The 17,975-nt window shown below is 37.4% G+C and overlaps 1 protein-coding gene across 9 annotated transcripts in view; it reads right to left on the bottom strand.

Annotated features, from left to right (window-relative positions):
* The window catches only part of LOC109466882 (ras GTPase-activating-like protein IQGAP1), a 114,851-nt gene that overhangs the window by 78,472 nt on the left and 18,404 nt on the right, over positions 1-17,975 (bottom strand). For all 9 annotated transcript variants that reach the window (XM_019764746.1, XM_019764747.1, XM_019764743.1 and 6 more), the window contains exon 3: positions 37-193. In XM_019764746.1, the coding sequence (XP_019620305.1) occupies positions 37-193 (157 nt within the window). The remainder of the gene's footprint in view (positions 1-36; positions 194-17,975) is intronic.

Consider the following 17,975-nt stretch of genomic DNA (forward strand, 5'->3'; position numbering starts at 1 on the left):
GTATTTAGTATAATCTATGTATGAATGATAGTCCACCTGGTATCTGCTCTGATCGATGTCGTACAGTTTCTTGATGGGTACGATGTCTGCGGCGAAGAAGTGCGCCAGTTTGCCGAGGACGACCCCGTTCATCAGCCCCTCCTCCAGCTCCGTGGTGGCGGGCAGCTCCTCACGGATACACGCCTCCATCCACCTGCGCAGGGAACATCACCAAACCTTTAACCAACATACTACAAACATCAGTGGTAGAAATCCTTTTACCTTTGCCAATTAAGATTATAAGGTTATGCTTTCAGTAGCGTTTGTCCATCTGTTTGTTTGTGAACAGCACAACTCAAGAAGCTTTATATGCATTGCCATGACACTTTAAGTAGACCTAGAAATTATTAGGAGTAGATTTTTTAACCCCCTGACAGCTTTTGTTGGTACTGCAGCAGAACTTCCAGTTTTGATATCTCATGATCAGGTCGTGCTAGGGTCACGAACTTTGGTTGGTAGATAGCTCTTGGGATAGGAAGAAGTAACATGAGTTTGGGCCCCCTAGCAGCTTGTTCTGGAACTGCAGGAGCATTTCTTGAAAAATCTTTGGAGGATAACTCAAGAACTGGTTCAACTTGACAGATTTTGTCGTGATTTTTGGTATGTAGGTTTGAAGCAATATATATAATTATTATATAATATATAATAGTAGATCAAAGTTGTTTATGGAAGATACTTTCAAGTTAAGTATGAATTTCAAGGTCAAGTTCTTCTAGAAATGCAAAGAAAAGACTAGTACTATGGGCCTGTGGGGTCAGCTAAGTTACCAATTTGAAAGAAAATAACCCAATAAATTTATATTGTTACTGCCTTGGTTCACCACAATTTTGAGTTTACCAAAGCCATCATCACAGCCATGCATTTTATGAAGTTATAATTTATATGGTAAGTTATATGGTAAACTCAGAATTTGTCTTTAATTTGTACGGAACACTTAAATTTTGCGTCCCCATGGATGAATTATCTACAACCTGCATGTCACAAGGATCCTTATCGTTAGGACTTATTATGTCCTTCTGCATCCGGCACATGAATAATTGAGGATTCTCTATCATCAGGATCTTAGTTACATGTACCCTCCACTGATAGCATCAACGTGAAGTTTATCTTTGCCTTGTTGTAACATACCACTGTGCATAAAACTCAGGGTTGTACAAACTGAGGATGACATTCCATTTTAGTTTTACCTGCAAAACAAGGGCCAGACAAAATTTGCATTTCTATAAGAGAGCGGATATAAGATGGGACAAAAAAGTTTCATACCCCCCACCTCACATCAACATTGTGAATTTAATATCTAAGATGTATTGGAAATCAAATAGAAAGCTTAAAACAACTCCTGCAATCAAATGTGCAAAGAATTGAGCGTAACAAGCCGTTCGGTGTGATATAGCTAGCTGCCGCCGCGCCGTGTGCCTGCGAAGCTGGTGTGTTACGCCGAAGGGTGGTTATACTGGCTATACCGATACAGATCATCAGCAGAATCTCTGATATTTCCAACAATTGGTAACAGGCCAGCTGGGGAATCATTGAAGCAACGCCTCCCAAGGCTCCAGTCTGTCCCAGTATGAGTCTTACAAATGGACAGGCCCAACAGTTATCACACAGTTACATCCTGATATAGATTATATTTCCTGAAGCCTTGCCAATTTGGACAATGATGTACTAGGCAGACTCTCTATCTCCTGTGTAAATTAATGCTGGAGTCATGGGGTCAATGTTAGATAGATCTAACGGATTTCTATCAAGAAATACATGGAATTTCTCAGGAGGTACCGTAACAGTAGAGTAAGTTTTAGTTATTTTTGACGGGAAGTGACTCTATCATCTCTATGACTATAGGATGTCTAAGCAAACTGGGTATCAGCCAAGTAGAAGGTAATTCATGGGACAAAATGATCTACATTTGTAGGGCTATTAAAAAAGATAACTCACCATATTTTATGAAGTATGATATTGCTGTAATGAATAGTTCAGTCACAGTTTCAAAAGTGGAGATCTCACAAGTCTCATCTAAATTGATTTTCATAATGAGAGGAAGGACGGCTTCCATACATTCATTTTCTGTAGTACTGGGCCATTTTTATAAGAGTTTAATAAAAAAAAGGCATCTCATCTTAATTAATTCTACTACTTTCTAGTGATGATGCCCTAACTGTGCTTGGTGGCAACGAGTTCCAGTCTACGATATATAGTTCTGGGGAAATACGAGTTTTTGAATACCTCAATTCTTGGTTGATAACTCTGATATTTGAAGGCATGACTGTTTCTTGTTCTTTTCTGGGCTAGTATCAGATACCTAGTGGTTGGTACGTCCACATAAAAGTACAAAATACACATCATCACACTAATTTACTTATTTATTCACATTAAGCTACATTCAGGCCACGCTGATTTTATTACAGTAATTCTCTTCATGATTGTTCACAATAGCAAAAATTCACAGTCTAAGAAAACAAAAGTTGTTCTTGGAACTATATGTTCACAATAGCGGCAGGTGCAGAAAAAAGAAAGTTAGTGAATTATTTTTTTACATGCCTTTAAAAAGTTTAATTCATAACCTTTTGCAGTTTTAATTCATAACCTTTTGCCTATGGATGAGCCATGTTGTTATTCTAGGAGCAGTGTGTATTTATAGGTTGTTTATTTGACAGGCATGGTGACTTATGAATGAATGTAACCCATTAACACAACAGACAAATATTGACAGGTTATGTACATTGTTGGGCGGGGCTTGGGGCCTCATTTTTCTCTGTTGTTTACTCATTAATAATAAAAACATGCCAGTGTTGCCTTATATAAAATTCAGGCAAATTGATAGCTTTCTGAGTACTATACAACATTTGGAAGAATTTATTGCAGTGTAACTGTAAGGCCACACCAATTTAATTTGTTGCTTCTCAGATCGCCCTGTCCTTTTTTTCTGATTTGCAAAAAAAAGAAAATTTGTTCTAAATTAACTGCAAAATGCTTAATGAAAGACATATTTTGGCCCCAACGGTTGAAGAAAAATTGTTGTAATAATGCAATTTTGTTTTATTAAAAGTTCAAAGTATACTTTTTTAATTGTAAACCAGCCTGGTATGTTCAATTCATGGCTCATATTGTAACATTTCCGGCTATCATGGAGTGCCTTGGCCTGTTTTTTTTTTTTGCCCTGTCGCTTCATATTTTTTTGGAAAAAATCCGAGAAACAACAAATTAAATTGGTGTGGCCTTAAAACATTACAAGTATGTGCATTCAATGCATGTGAAGAAGTTTTGACATGTTTCCATGGGACTCTCCCTTGCCATAGCATATATGTGTAATCAGACAACAACAACAACATACATTTAAAGAAATGTCATCTGAAATTATACATTATGAGGAACGTCAATCGTGCAGCGCTTAAAATTCGTCTTAAGAATTTGAAATTTGGGTGCACAGAAAAAATTTTGTGAGCACAACATGAAATAAACTAAAATGTCAGAAAAACCATTCATGGTTTCCAGCTTTGAAAAATAGCAATGACCCAACTTATGAATCTGATAAAGTGATAATCTAATTGCTTGGACATTAACAAACGTCTCCAATGTACTGACCATTTATCATCAGATGTCAACTCAAAACGATTCAAAATTTTTATCACGTCTATCATAGTGTTCATACACTGGGTACAGGCATAACAGTAACAGCATGCAGAGGCTGTGAGACATTATAATATAAAACAGCTTGACTGTAAAAGCAGCAAGTGAGATACAGAATGTACATGTAAACAGACAATAACTAAGCCTTCTAATCATAACCTATGAATGATGTATTCTTTGTTTACTCTAAGGCCAAACCAATTTAATTTCTTGGTTAATGGATTTTTCTAGAAAAATAATGGAGCGGGCGGGCGAAATAAAAATAAAAACAGGCCTAGGCATCCTATTATGGCCCAAAATGGTACAATAGGAGCCATGAAGTCAACACACCAGGCTGGTTCAAAATTTAAACATTGAATTTTGAACTTTTAATGATACCATTGCATTGAAAAATGGAATAACTGTAACAAGTAGGAGGAAAAGGACTGTTTTCAACTGTTCAGGGCAAACTATGAGCATTTTGCAGTTGATTCTGAATTTTTATTTTTATTTGCAAATCAGAAAAAAATGAAGTGGGCGAATCTGTTAACCAAGAAATTAAATTGGTGTGGCCTAACGTAAGAAAAAAAGATGGCTACCAGAGACTACTAATAATGACATCCAGCATTGAAGATGACAAGGTCATTGACCCCATAACCATGTGGGACTGTTTTGAATATAAGATTATTGATTTCACATCAAGCTGATATTCATTGGAAGAATTTCAAAAGGCTGCCAAATGGTCAATAAGTCATTGTATAGTCCATATTTCGTCTTTTCCAGTTCAAGCCAATACTCTGATGTCCCGATTAAACGTACCGGTACGTTTATTTTTTTCGGCCCGAACGTCCACCCGGTACACTCTTATTAGGGACGGTACGTTTATTAATTTTTGGGGAAAAAATTGTCCATACGTACCGCACCATCAGCAAGTGGCCGGCGGCCGCAAAATTCGGCAACACGTCACAGATAAATATTTGGTCCATGATAGCGGCATTTCCCATGAATATAATGTATATTATTTATTTTTCGCCTGCTTTCCATTTTTAAGTCCCAAAACGTCTGAAAAAGCAAAAATTTGCCCACAAAACCGAAGGGGAAGGCGAGTAGCTAATCGACGTATTTAGCAAATGGCGGCCGCAAGTCCTTGTCAAAATCGGCAACGCGGCAGAAAAATGCCTGGTCCATTTTAGCGATATTTACCATGAAAATAACGTATGTGGTTTATTTTCCCTCTGGTGTTAGTTTTTAGGTCCCGAAACCCCTAAAAATGTAGAAATTTGCCCACAAGACGGACGGCCGACGTGGGGAGGGCGCCTAGCGCCTGAGCAGCATGACCCGTAAAAAGTCAAAGGTCATAGGGCACCCATATTGCGCAATCACCGTAAAAGCGCCGATTTAGCTAATTTTAGGGCGTTTAAAATTGATACAATCACATTATCGATTTTTTAAAAAAACAATGAGATGGAAACCAATCAAATGTTTATGCTGAATAATATTTTTTTTCTTCAAAAGTTTTTTTCTTCAGAAGTTTTTCTTCTTCAGAATCCAGACTTTGACCAGACTAGACAATGTACCATACCAATTAATTATTATGTTGAAATGGATTTTGTTGTACATATACTCATTAAACCCCTATATTTGTACTTAATTGGGCTTAAGTTAGTCAGATTTTCAACTCAAGTTGCAGGAGAAGGCTTAGCAAAGTGCATTTCAGAAGTGTAAAATGCAATAGCTTCTCCTACGGATTTTGTATTTCCCCAAAACAAGTAACGTTACAATATATATATACTCATTAATTAAAGTGATATATACTCACTAATTAAATGTAACAGTGAAAGATTTGCCCATATATTGGTATTGAAATAAAGAGCACATTTTAGTATCATGCACACACAGTTCACCTGTCAATTTGGTCATTTTCCGGGGGGTACGTTTATTCCGGAGGGTATGTTTATTAGACTTTGAAGATTTGTCCGGGGGGTATGTTTATTCCGGGGGGTATGTTTATTAGGGACATGAGAGTAAGGCAAACATAGAATGTTTCAGTCATATTTCATCTTAACCATTGCCACTTCAGGGTGGCAAAATTAGATTTTCAAAGTCAATAATTTTCTGGTCAGCAAAAAATAAGTTAAATCAACCTTATCCCATAGCAATATAGATGCACAAGTTATGTCATGTTACTGACGGAAAACTGTTGCTTGTTTTGTATTATCGACTGGTTCTAGCTATTTATGGGTGGTACCCAAAAAATAGAGATGCCTCATATAGCTTGTTTGGGCTTAAATGCTTCAAGTATGAAATAATAAAGGAAATGGCAGTTACCAACTTTCTTCTCAGGATTTATGTTTATCTCAAACAAAATCATTTGGGGCATTTTTAATCTACATGTAACATTATTCAATAAAAAAAAGCCTGCAACTGCAGGACTGCAGGGCCACTTTCACTGAAAACAAAATGATTGCTCCTGAAGTGGATGGATCTTTGCTGAAAGATCAGGGTCAGTTGAGTTGATCAATACAACGTTAACAGGCCTGTACTGTAGCCCTAGGTTAGGTACATCCTGTTTCCATCCTGGCAGCCCTCCCAGGATAGGAGAATACAATGTCAGGGCTCGAAATATTGGGTGCCTATGCAATTTGGTGCAGGTAAAATTGGGGCTGTGCAGTTATTTCTGATGTCTATCTGCACTGGTCCATGTACAGGGTTTTATATACAAATGTACATGTAGGACATGTGTATTTTATTTGCTGCATCAACAAAAAATGGCCTTAAAGAAATAATAGCAATGGTAATTTCTGAACAGTTTTCAGTGTGATCCTTATTTTCTAAATCTGAGTGATGCAGGTTACACTTGTCTGGTGCAGGTAACTGCACCAGTGCAGGTATGCAGAAACAAGTATTCCGAGTCCTGAATGTACTTTGGGAGCCAGTGCCAATAATACTAAATATTGGACCAATTAAGAAATACTTTGATCCAGTCTGAGTAGATTTTTAAACAGGAAATCTGCAAAGATCTGCTAGAATTGATCCAGTGTTCCTGCGGTTGTGTCTCCATCAGTAGTAACTTGGGCCTAGAAAAATTAATGTTGTGTTTCTGGCTTCGTCCTGAAAAAAATATGGTCGATAGGTAGGGAGTTTCTTTTTTAGATTCTGTCTATCTCAAGGAACCAACCATCTGTTGGCCTCTGGACAGATATTTTACCCGATTTGTTGCAGGAAACTTGCTTCTGGAAATAATAAATGATGTTACAGAATTCAGAGGGTTTAGAATTGCGGTGTCAGATCGAAAGTTTTATAGCCTTACCAGCTAGAGGTCCATTGAAAAAAGGCTAGGGTCGGTGGGTTTTTGCTAGGATCGGTCAGGGAAACTGGAAACACAACATTTTTTTTTTAGCTAGGTATTGAGGATATATTAAAAAAGTATTCTCTGCTATCACAGTATCATGTAACTGGATGAATGTTGTAAATGTTTCATTTTAAAACATCAAGCAAGAGACTGAATGGACACACAATTATAACGCTTTTATATCTTAGTTAAAGAAAGAAACGTAAAGAAGCCATCACGTCATGATCATATTTTAGTATGCCTGCTTCAAAAAAATTACAATGTCTACAGGCATGAATTTTATGGTATGTCGTTTCCATATCACTGACAAATCTTGACCTGTTCCTTATTACTAGATTTTGAGATCTTAAAATAAATCAAGCTTAAAATGTCCAGCCCAAATGGTTTACCCCGTCCCTACATATTCATTACCATCAGGACGTTCCACCTGGGTACAAGGTAAATCACTCTGCCAAGGTCACCCTGTAATCTTCATCCCTCCGCTAAGAAGCAGCGTTTTTCCGCCGTCCTTTGCGATGAATGCGATACTGCATTGATCTAAAGCTTTAAATAAATGGATTACAGAAGAAATCAATAATGTTGCCAACTGTTGACTGGCAGATAATTACCATGTGGGCCAAACTTGGCAGCTCGACATATCAAATGTGAATTCATACACATCACTTTTGTAACCATAGAACACTTTTATGGGTATCCCATTTGATGCACTGTTTTTGCCAGTTAATTACGCACTGATATATGTGTGTGTGAGAGGTAATGTAGACGTCAAGACAGAGATATAACTGCAGGAAATTATGTAACAGACCTTTGAATACTTATCATGAAGCAATAAATTATATATTCACATTATGCTCGACTGAATCATCAATAAAGTTGATAAAATCAATCAATAATAAAGTTATATTTTATCATCAAAATTGCTAAGATCCACTAATGATTGCTTAAATAATTCATCAGTTGCAGGAGTTTTTACAGTCCCTCAACTACACAGCGTTATATTGATCAGTACTGACTGATACGCCTTGTAAAGAAGGAATTGTATTGGCAATACTGCCCAGCAATAATTGACCTTGTTTAAGTCCATCCCACGAGAAAAGTAAAAATCTGTCTTCAATAATTGAGTGCCCAAGGAGTGTATTCAGTGTACAAAATACTTTTTTTGAACCAGGTTTTTGAACGGCAAAAATTAGGTTGCCCATCAGAATTTAAGGTTGCCCTACCTATATGTTACTTCATACATAAGCCTTTGACAATATTTTAACAGCCTTTAGTTAACTGATACTAGTAATAGCCATTAATACCTAAAACTAAAAAGCATCTGCTGGATACAGTGGGCATGATTTCGTGGGGGGGGGGCATTCTTAAAATTCAGGTAGCACACTGGGCTACCTAGGTTCTAAAACAGGTTGCCCCAAGTAAAATTTGGTTGCACAGGGCAACCGGGTATTTTGCACGATGGACTTTTGGTCATTTTTTACAAGAATACATGACTACATTTAGATAAAATTTCTGTAACAGTTTAAGAAATGAAGACTGAATTGAGAAGCAAATAAAAGTAAAAGAATTCTTTCTGCTTGATGCCAACGAAGAAAATCAACATTTGCTGGCTCATGTAACAATTTCTGACATTCATAAAATATCTTTCCTCAACATTCTTTTTCAAAAGGATGAATGAGAAGAAAGAGTTGCCTGTGATGTACCACATGTGAAGATGCCCTGACAATGATAGATGGACAGTGTGTAAAAGATGCTTGTAAGACTGGAAAGATGCCCTAGAGCAGTCTGTGGACCACCAGTCCTCCATAGAGTCCTTACAGATGCTGCAGGGGGATTTGGACAGAGAACAACCTTTCCTGTCAATGAGACATTTCCCAGGCAGGCTTATCCAATCTTCCATTTTAATACAATTCCAGTCAGAAACTGTGCGGCCGCTGCAATTTTGCCTCGCCGAGAAGGGCATGCTCATGGTCACATATTTCCTGCCATGCAGCTAATAAGAAGCCAATTGATTTGGAGAGGGAGGGGGGAAAGCAGGTTTCTGAATTCGCTTTCCAACAGCGCTAGCCATTAGGGACACACATGCGGCTGCAGGGGCAGTGTTACGTTTTAGCCAGACTAGTACTTATTTTGTTTTCTTCCATCAAATTAAGTTTGTTTATCGTAATAATATCATCAATCCTGTTCAAATTCTAACCCTGTGTATTGCTATTTTCTACATTTTGAGGTGCAAACTTTGCTGGTAGACCAAGCTTATTTTAATGACATCTCTTTCCATATATATTTGTCTGAGAAAGAAGAATGATTATTAAGCAAAATTTTTGTCTGTATGAGCCCACAAAATTCTATGATTGAAGGACGAAAAAACGGACGCTGGCTAGAACACTGCACATACAATGTACAATGTACATACAGGACGCTAGAAAGTAAAAATAGCCTAGGATTACCTTAGAAGTGCAAAAGAGTCCAATATATGGTAATGTCACTCCATGGTCTTTATTAATATTCCCTTAGTGCATAAGGCTAGGCCAGAGTGGTAGGAGTGCATGCATCTAAGTAAGGGGAACCATTGGCTGTTACTGACAGAATCACTATAGTATAAGGCCTTGGGAAAATAATGTTCAGGTTTAAATTTGCGACCTACCCTGGCAAAAACTCACGACCCTACCTATTTTATTGACCCCTTGTAAGGCTGTAAAATTTTCGATCTCACATCTTAATTTCAAACCCTCTGAATTCTGAAACATCGTCTAACTCTAATTTTCAGAAGCAATTTTTTTTCTTCAGTAAATTTTAAGTGAAAAAAAATTATATATTTGTCCACCAGCAAACAGGTGGATAGGTCCTTGAGATAGTCCAGATGAATTGCTTCTTAAACTTTATTTGTTGGATCATTTCAGCCAAAATAAAGAAAAATATATATCAAAATCTAAAAAAATAAAGAAATCCCTACCTACAGACGTTTTTCAGGATGGAAACACAACAATAATTTTCCTAGGCCTAAACATGCACTGCAGTACAAATGTACATCCACATCTAGTATTGCTTAAATATCGGTGAACCCTACACGAAGTGTTTTCAAAATAACCGGACTATGTGGACTCTGTGAAACCTAATACTTCCTCCAGCTCAGGTGAGACGTACCTGTACATGTACCTGTGTGGAGTCAGGTGTGCAGGTTACCTGCCTGGCTCCTGCGGCTAAGGATTACCTTATTTGGGAATAACTGGGAGCTCACAATACTGTGTCAAGCAGATCTTCAATAAACAACTCAAATCCCACAAGACATCTTTAGGCCACACCAATTTAATTTCTTGGTTAACGGATTTTCTAGAAAAATAATGGAGCGGGCGGCCGAAAAAAAAATAAAAAAAATAAAAACAGGCCTAGGCATCCTGTTATGGCCCAAAATCAGCCCAAAATGGTACGATAGGAGCCATGAAGTCAACACACCAGGCTGGTTCAAAATTTAAACAATGAATTTTGAACTTTTAATGATACCACTGCATTGAAAGAAGGAATAACTAACAACTAAGAAGAAAAGGACTTTCTTGAACTGTTTAGGGCAAAATATGAGCATTTTGCAGTTGATTCTGAATTTTTATTTTTATTTGCAAATCAGAAAAAATGAACCGGGCGAATCCGTTAACCAAGAAATTAAACTGGTGTGACCTTACCCCCTTTTGTCTGACGGCAGAAGGGGTGAATTTTCAGTTTGTTGTAAAACTAAAATGTATGATGATTAATATGATGTATATGTGGATGTGCCTGTGTAATAATGTATGAACTATGAATACACATACATTACATTTTGTATGTTAACAAGGTGTTCATATATCTAATATATGTTTACAAACACATCATGATAATTTGTATCTGAAATAAAGAGAAAGGTACATGTATGTATACCATACAAATACAAAGTGTGTATATTGAAAGCATTCACCAAAAAGCAAAATATGGGCAGAACTCTATCATTATTAGTCTATACTATAGTGCAGAAAAGTACACTGTATGATGCAACATTCAGAACATTTATCAATTGAAAATACTTTTCAGACATTTATCAATTTAAAAAACACGCTGTACATACTGTTTTATCAAGCAGATCTTGTGTAAAAGATCTAATGTGGGATTAATAAGAGATAATGTATCAGGTATTTTGGACAGAGTATTCAATTTCAGCATGGCCAGATAACCATATCACACTGTGCTGAAACAATATACATCATATCAACCTAATAATGTACCACTAAAGGGAATGAATTAACCAGCAATAGCACTACAATGTATATCCACAGACTGAAAAAAAATAGCTTCAATATACCATTGGGTCTCTTTTCACTTTTGGGTGTAACACATTAAATTTAATCTAGCAAACGAAGCAGATAAGCGAGCCTGCGGCATAATACTATTAGGATCTCATTTGGTATGCATGTCAGGTAAGGATGACTCCCACCATCTACCACAGAGGCTACCGCCGGCCTGCCATCAGCACATCTTAACCTCAGGTATCAATACACACCGGCACAGCAATTCAATCACGCTCGGGTAAAACATAACTCATATTGTAGAAACGCTGTTCTGATACTGCGTGGGACAAGTGAATTTTCTAACCCGGTCTAAAGATTTGAAAACAAATGTCTATTGCCAAAACCTTGTGTCTGATAGGGCAAAAAATACATGTCCAGGACTCGAAATACTGGGTGCATATAGCTATATATAGGATAATTAGTGCAGGTAAAATCGGGGCTGTGCAGGTATTTCTGATGTCTACATGTACCTGAACCTTGACCATGCACTGAGTTTACATATACATGGAGGTGTATGGATTTTTATTTGCAGTTTTATTTCATAGTTACCACCTATGAAGTATATAAAAGATACATTGGCAATTCTTTCTAAATGAATGATCCATACTTCCTAAATCCTGAGTGCTGTACATTGTGTAGGTAAATTAACATTCAAATAGATAAAATTTGCCTGGTGCAGGTAATTTTCAATGTTGCCTGTACCCGTAAGTTTGCAGAAAAAGTATTTTAAGCCTCGATGTCCTAATCCTATATTATATGTTATCTGCTGTGTTCTGAGGTTTTGAGGATCCAGACTGCCCTTTGTACATCCTCAGCCATTTAAACCAATCCTGCTGTTTGCATTTCTCTTCTGTTGGTTTATAGATTCCTACCTGAGGCTGCTATGTCAACAGCTAGTGTAGCTTTAAGGACACGCCCACCTACAATACATGTACATGTACAAGCCATTACAACTACCAGTACAATATCAGGGGCAACACTCCCCCAGTGGTATCCTTATCATTTCCAAATTGACAACGACAACTAAGGCCACACCAATTTAATTCCTTGGTTAACGGATTTTTCTAGCAAAATAATGGAGCGGGCGGGCAAAAAAAAATAAAAATAAAAACAAGCCTAGGCATCCTATTATGGCCCAAAATGGTACGATAGGAGCCACGAAGTCAACACACCACGCTGGTTCAAAATTTAAACAATGAATTTTGAACTTTTAATGATACCATTGCATTGAAAGATGGAATAACTGTAACAACTAGGAAGAAAAGGAATTCCAACTGTTCAGGGCAAAATATGAGCATTTTGCAGTTGATTCTGAATTTTTATTTTTATTTGCAAATCAGAAAAAAATGAGGCGGGCGAATCCGTTAACCAAGAAATTAAATTGGTGTGGCCTAAACATTAATTTTGAAAACACTGGCAAACAATAAATTCCATCTTGTATTCAAAAGATACTACTTGAACAGAAAGGAAAACCTTTAATTTTTTTCAATTATTAAGTAATGCTGACATGGTAATTTCTGCAGGGTGGTATAACATTCCTAGCTGACCTATTGGCGGCAGCAGGGTCTATTAAAAAAACGTTGTGTTTCCGGTTTTAGTCCTGAAAAAAATTGGGTCGGTAGGTAACGGGATTACCTTTAATTTTTTTTCTTTTAGACATTGGTGATTTCTACTCTCAAGTTATCCAACTTATACAATGCAGCTTAACAAAGTAAAACTTGCAAGAGGACACTTATATTTTCAATGTCAATGTTGTAAAACTGATTTATTTTTCATTTATTTGTTTGTTTGGCTGTAAAAGTTTCAATGACAGGGTGTCAGATCATGGAGCTAGAAAAGTCAATCAGTCTAAAAATTTAAGTCCCTTGCAGGAGCTCAAACATAAAAAGGCTAGGGTCAGCAGTTTTTCTTGTGTCAGTCTGGAAACAGGAAACACAACATTTTTTTCCTAGGTCAGGGTTCTAGCTAGGATTAAATTTTAGCGTAGTAGTGGTACTGGCCACATGTCAAGGGAGCGAAGTGACTGAGAGGGGGGATGGGGCGGAGCTTTTAAAAAAAGGGGGCCATTTGAGGGATACCCAAAGGGAAAAAATGTTATTTCTAAGGTTATATACAATGTCCTTGATTGGTAATTTTTCACATTTGAACCCGCATTCTTGAACAAAGAAATAGTCACAATGCCCCTATGCTGTATTGAAAATTTAGCGTAGGGGGTAAAAATTATAGTGGGGGGGGGGAAATTTAGTGTAGGGGGTGAAAATTATAGCGTAGGGGGCCCCTACACTACTTCGTGCTAGCTAGAACCCTGCACTAGGCTCGAGCTCCCAGGCAGCTGAACTATTCTGACACCTCCCACAAAAGGAATGGCCACTGTCAACAGCAGTGCCTGACCCTCTGTCACTCAGGCATTGTTGTGTTGTCCTACAGGAGCTACAGGGTTAAGGGCAGGAGCAAATGTCATGACCCCCCTATAGAAAGTAGCCCTTTGTTATGTGCCACTAATCTTTTAACAGGATTTAGAGATGGAAAAATGAAAGTTTGAGATTTAGGTAACACAAAACTTCCTACAACTTTCATCTAATTTCATCTATGATCATCAAAATATAAAGCTTTCAAATTTGAGGAATCTCATTACGGATGTAGTTTTATAATGATTTTCTAAAATTCAATATTTTTAAACTCAAGGCTTACACCTTGACCTGTTGCAGGCCAGAATTCCTTTTGTAATTTCAAAAATCAAAAAGTCATTTACAGGTAGCCACATACCCCTTATATAGGGTCTTCATGGGAAGGGGTGGGTAAAGTAATTGCTTCTTGATTGCATTGTCTCACAGATGCACTATACAGGAGGTCACAGTAGCAAATGAACCATCCGTAATGTGTAACAATCCTGGAGAATGGCATTTTGTTACCCTCTTACAGGGCTCGAAATACTGGGTGCATGTGCACCTTAGTGCACTCAAAATTGGAGCTGTGAACCTAATTCTTTTTCTGTGGGTGCACTGTTGCACCCAAGTATTTTTGTAGGTATTTTTGTACATATCAAATAGTATGCAGGATATTCTTGGCATCTAAGTGTCGACAAAATAATAAAATCTTTGTGTAAGATTTTGAAGTTAGCTCCCATTTCAGATTCGAGCTTTAAGAAGAGGAGCAGTAAGATTTGTAATTATGTTTTGTTTTATTTGGTGCACCCAAAAAATGTTTTGTGCACCTAATTTTTTAGATTGGGTGCACCTATTCCCAAAAATGAATTTCGAGCCCTGCTTATCACTAGTTTATTGGTTGTTATAACTAAATAAGAGAGAATGTATGACACTATGACAGAGAGCGCCATATCTTTAAAGATTTTGGACCCCATGGCGGCTTGTTATGGTACTGCAGTGGAAATGCCAGTTTTGAATCTTGTGATCTGGACATGCTAGTTTTAGGATAGGCTGTAGTCCTACCCATTCCATACAGTTGTAAATTTATTGAATCTATAAAAAAAAGTCCTGTAAAATCTTACAGATCAGATCTTACTGATGCCAGGTTCAGTTCTACCCTGGGAATTCCTGTAATCAGTTCCTCAGAACCCAGGCTTCCTTTCCACTTTCTCCCAATTCCCCAGTTGGTAAGCGTAAGCTCATTAGTACTAATTAACGCCCTCTCCTGACTCTGTGTGCCCACTAAAATCTAAAAGGTGGGAAGAGATAAAAACTGTGATTGATGGACACGGCTAGAAAGTGGTACCTATTAAATATTCAGCTGATCTGACTGCGACAACAGGGCATAGATTACATTAGTTCTGTAGTTCATGCATATAGAAATCATGAGCTAGAGCTGTATACACTGTATGGTCTGTACCTATTGACAAATTTTAGATATAGGAATAGGTGCACAGGTTTAGGTACAGGCTAGGACCTATACGGTACCTGTGCCTTATAACAAGTCTTGCCAATCTTCTGTAAGATAGACAATCATGTAGCCAACTGTCTTTTTTCTCAAGCTAAGGCCATACCAATTTAATTTGTTGGTTCTCGGATTTTTTCAGAAAAAATATAAAGCGACAGGGCGAAAAAAAATAAAAATAAAAACAGGTCTAGGCATCCTATTATAGGCTTAAATGCTACAAAATGAGCCACGAAGTCAACACAAAAGGCTGGGTTAAAATTTAAACATTGAATTTTGAACTTTTAATCAAACCACTGCAATGATAGATGGAAAAACTGTAACAACTAGGAAGAAAAGGACTTTCCTCAACTGTTGTGGGGCAAAACATGAGCATTTTTCAGTTGATTCAGGACCAGAATGAATTTTTTTTTTTTTGCAAATCAGAAAAAAACGAAGAGGCGAATCCGAGAACCAACAAATTAAATTGGTGTGGCCTAAGTTGTCAAAATTGTATTAATCTTTGAGACGTAATTAACATATCTTGAGTGCAAAAAATGGTGTTCACTAGCATTTTATTTTCAGATACAGAGAACTTTACTGCACAAGAGGCAAAAGAAACAACAGTAACTGATGAATTCGAACATTTAGTACATTAGTACAATTTTGTCAGTAATTTTTCTACAGTATTACAGCCCTACTCTAAATTATGATGACTTTTCCACCCTATAACTTCGTACAAATCTAAATTGGGCTGTTCCACTGGAATGGTACATTAAAGGAACCCACATGTTATAAACTGATGGACCATCTAGGGAAGGGGAAGCTATCATGCTCAATAAATTAAACACAGTGGAGAGGGAGTAGGAAATCGATAACAGGGAAAACAGCTGAGTGGTGATGTCTCTCACTACCCTGGAGGGATCAGAACACTGCTTCTCCCACAGTTGAACTTGAAGTGCTAAGGCCACACCAATTTAATTTCTTGGTTAACAGATTCGCCCGCCTCATTTTTTTCTGATTTGCAAAAAAAAAAATCAGAATCAACTGCAAAATGCTCATATTTTGCCCTGAACAGTTGAAAACAGTCCTTTTCTTCTTAGTTGTTACAGTTATTCCATCTTTCAATGCAATGGTATCATTAAAAGTTCAAAATTCATTGTCTAAATTTTGAACCAGCCTGATGTGTTGACTTCATGGCTCCTATCGTACCATTTTGGGCCATAATAGGATGCCTAGGCCTGTTTTTATTTTGATTTTCGCCCGCCCGCTCCATTATTTTTCTAGAAAAATCCGTTAACCAAGAAACTAAATTGGTGTGGCCTAAAGTTCAACAATTTATCAAACTGTGTCATTTTGTATGAGTCTGAATGTGGTAATTTTTTTAAAGATATGTTTTTATTGTTTTTGCAAAGTACAAAAACTGTATGGCACACTTGACAAGAAAGACAATAAACAGAAATAGAAAGTATACACAAAGATATATACAAAACCCCTATCAGATTAATAACAAAACAGTCAAACTCAAAGTAGTACACAAAAGACTACCCCGTATACAAAATTTCCCAAATATAACTTTCCCAACTTCCTAAATTATGTTCAGGAGTTTTTACTGTTCTTTTGCAATTAAATATTCTAGTCTACAAAAGTATATATGTACATATGCTACAAAGGAGATGAATGAGGTACTTGAAACAACTGAACTTAACAGTATCTAGATTTTTCACAAATTTTAACACAGCTTTTTAAGTTGATGCTCATCATGATCAGTTGCCATTGGCAACTACGTTGTATCTAGGGCTGCGTACCTTTTCGCAACATCAGGTACAGGTACAGGTACAGGTACAGAGGTTTAGGTCCAGGTCCGGACCTGTACCTGTACCTGAAAATTCATGCGCGTCACATGTTCTACTGAAATTCTTCAATAATGACAGAAACATGAATAAAGTGTTGACAATTTGTCCTGTATCTTTCAAAGAACATCATATATAACCATGGATGTTATAACTAGGTTTCCTATCTCACTTCTCACTAGTTCTCAGAGACAGAAACTAAGGTAAATCTCTTTATTTTAACGCTGGATGTTCATTTTCCTGGCAGGCCTCCTCGTGTGTAGTGATCAAGACTTGAATTTTTGTTCCGGTCCAAAAAAACGGTCCACCGACGTTTCGGTTTTTTCGGACCGGACCGATACTATTTTTCCGATCCGTACTGGTCCACCTGGACCGGTACGCAGCCCTACTGCGACTGAAGCTGGTTTGCAGGTCAGGTCTGTTCATCAGGAAAGGAATATTTCAAGACCTTCAGCGGCTGTCTAAATCCACAAAGGCCCTTTTTCCTGTGTTCTTAGACTAATATGTCAACATGACCATGACTAGACTTTCTATTTCCAAGTCTACACACACCCCCACAGGTCTGCTTACAGAGACAACATCCTTGGCTGACAATGAATCACATCTGGTTGGTTTGCAGCCAAACAAAACTACCCCAACTCCTTTCAGATGGGGAAACTGGGAGATGTACATGTACATGGGCGGAATATGGATGTGCCCAGTGTACAAAATACTTTTTTGAACCAGGTTGCCTAGTGGGCAACCTATGGCAAAAATTAGGTTGCCCATCAGAATTTTAGGTTGCCCACTTGTAAATTACTACTTTCCTCAAATTAAGTAATGTTACATACATAAGCCTTTGACAATATTTCTAACAGCCTTTAGTTAACATGATACTAGTAATAGCCATTAATACCTAAAATTAAAATGCATCTACCAGATACAGTGATGCAAGCCAATATGCAA

The sequence above is a fragment of the Branchiostoma belcheri genome, unplaced genomic scaffold (assembly GCF_001625305.1).
Source record: "Branchiostoma belcheri isolate BF01 breed outbred unplaced genomic scaffold, Haploidv18h27 scaffold170, whole genome shotgun sequence".
NCBI lineage: Eukaryota > Metazoa > Chordata > Leptocardii > Amphioxiformes > Branchiostomatidae > Branchiostoma > Branchiostoma belcheri.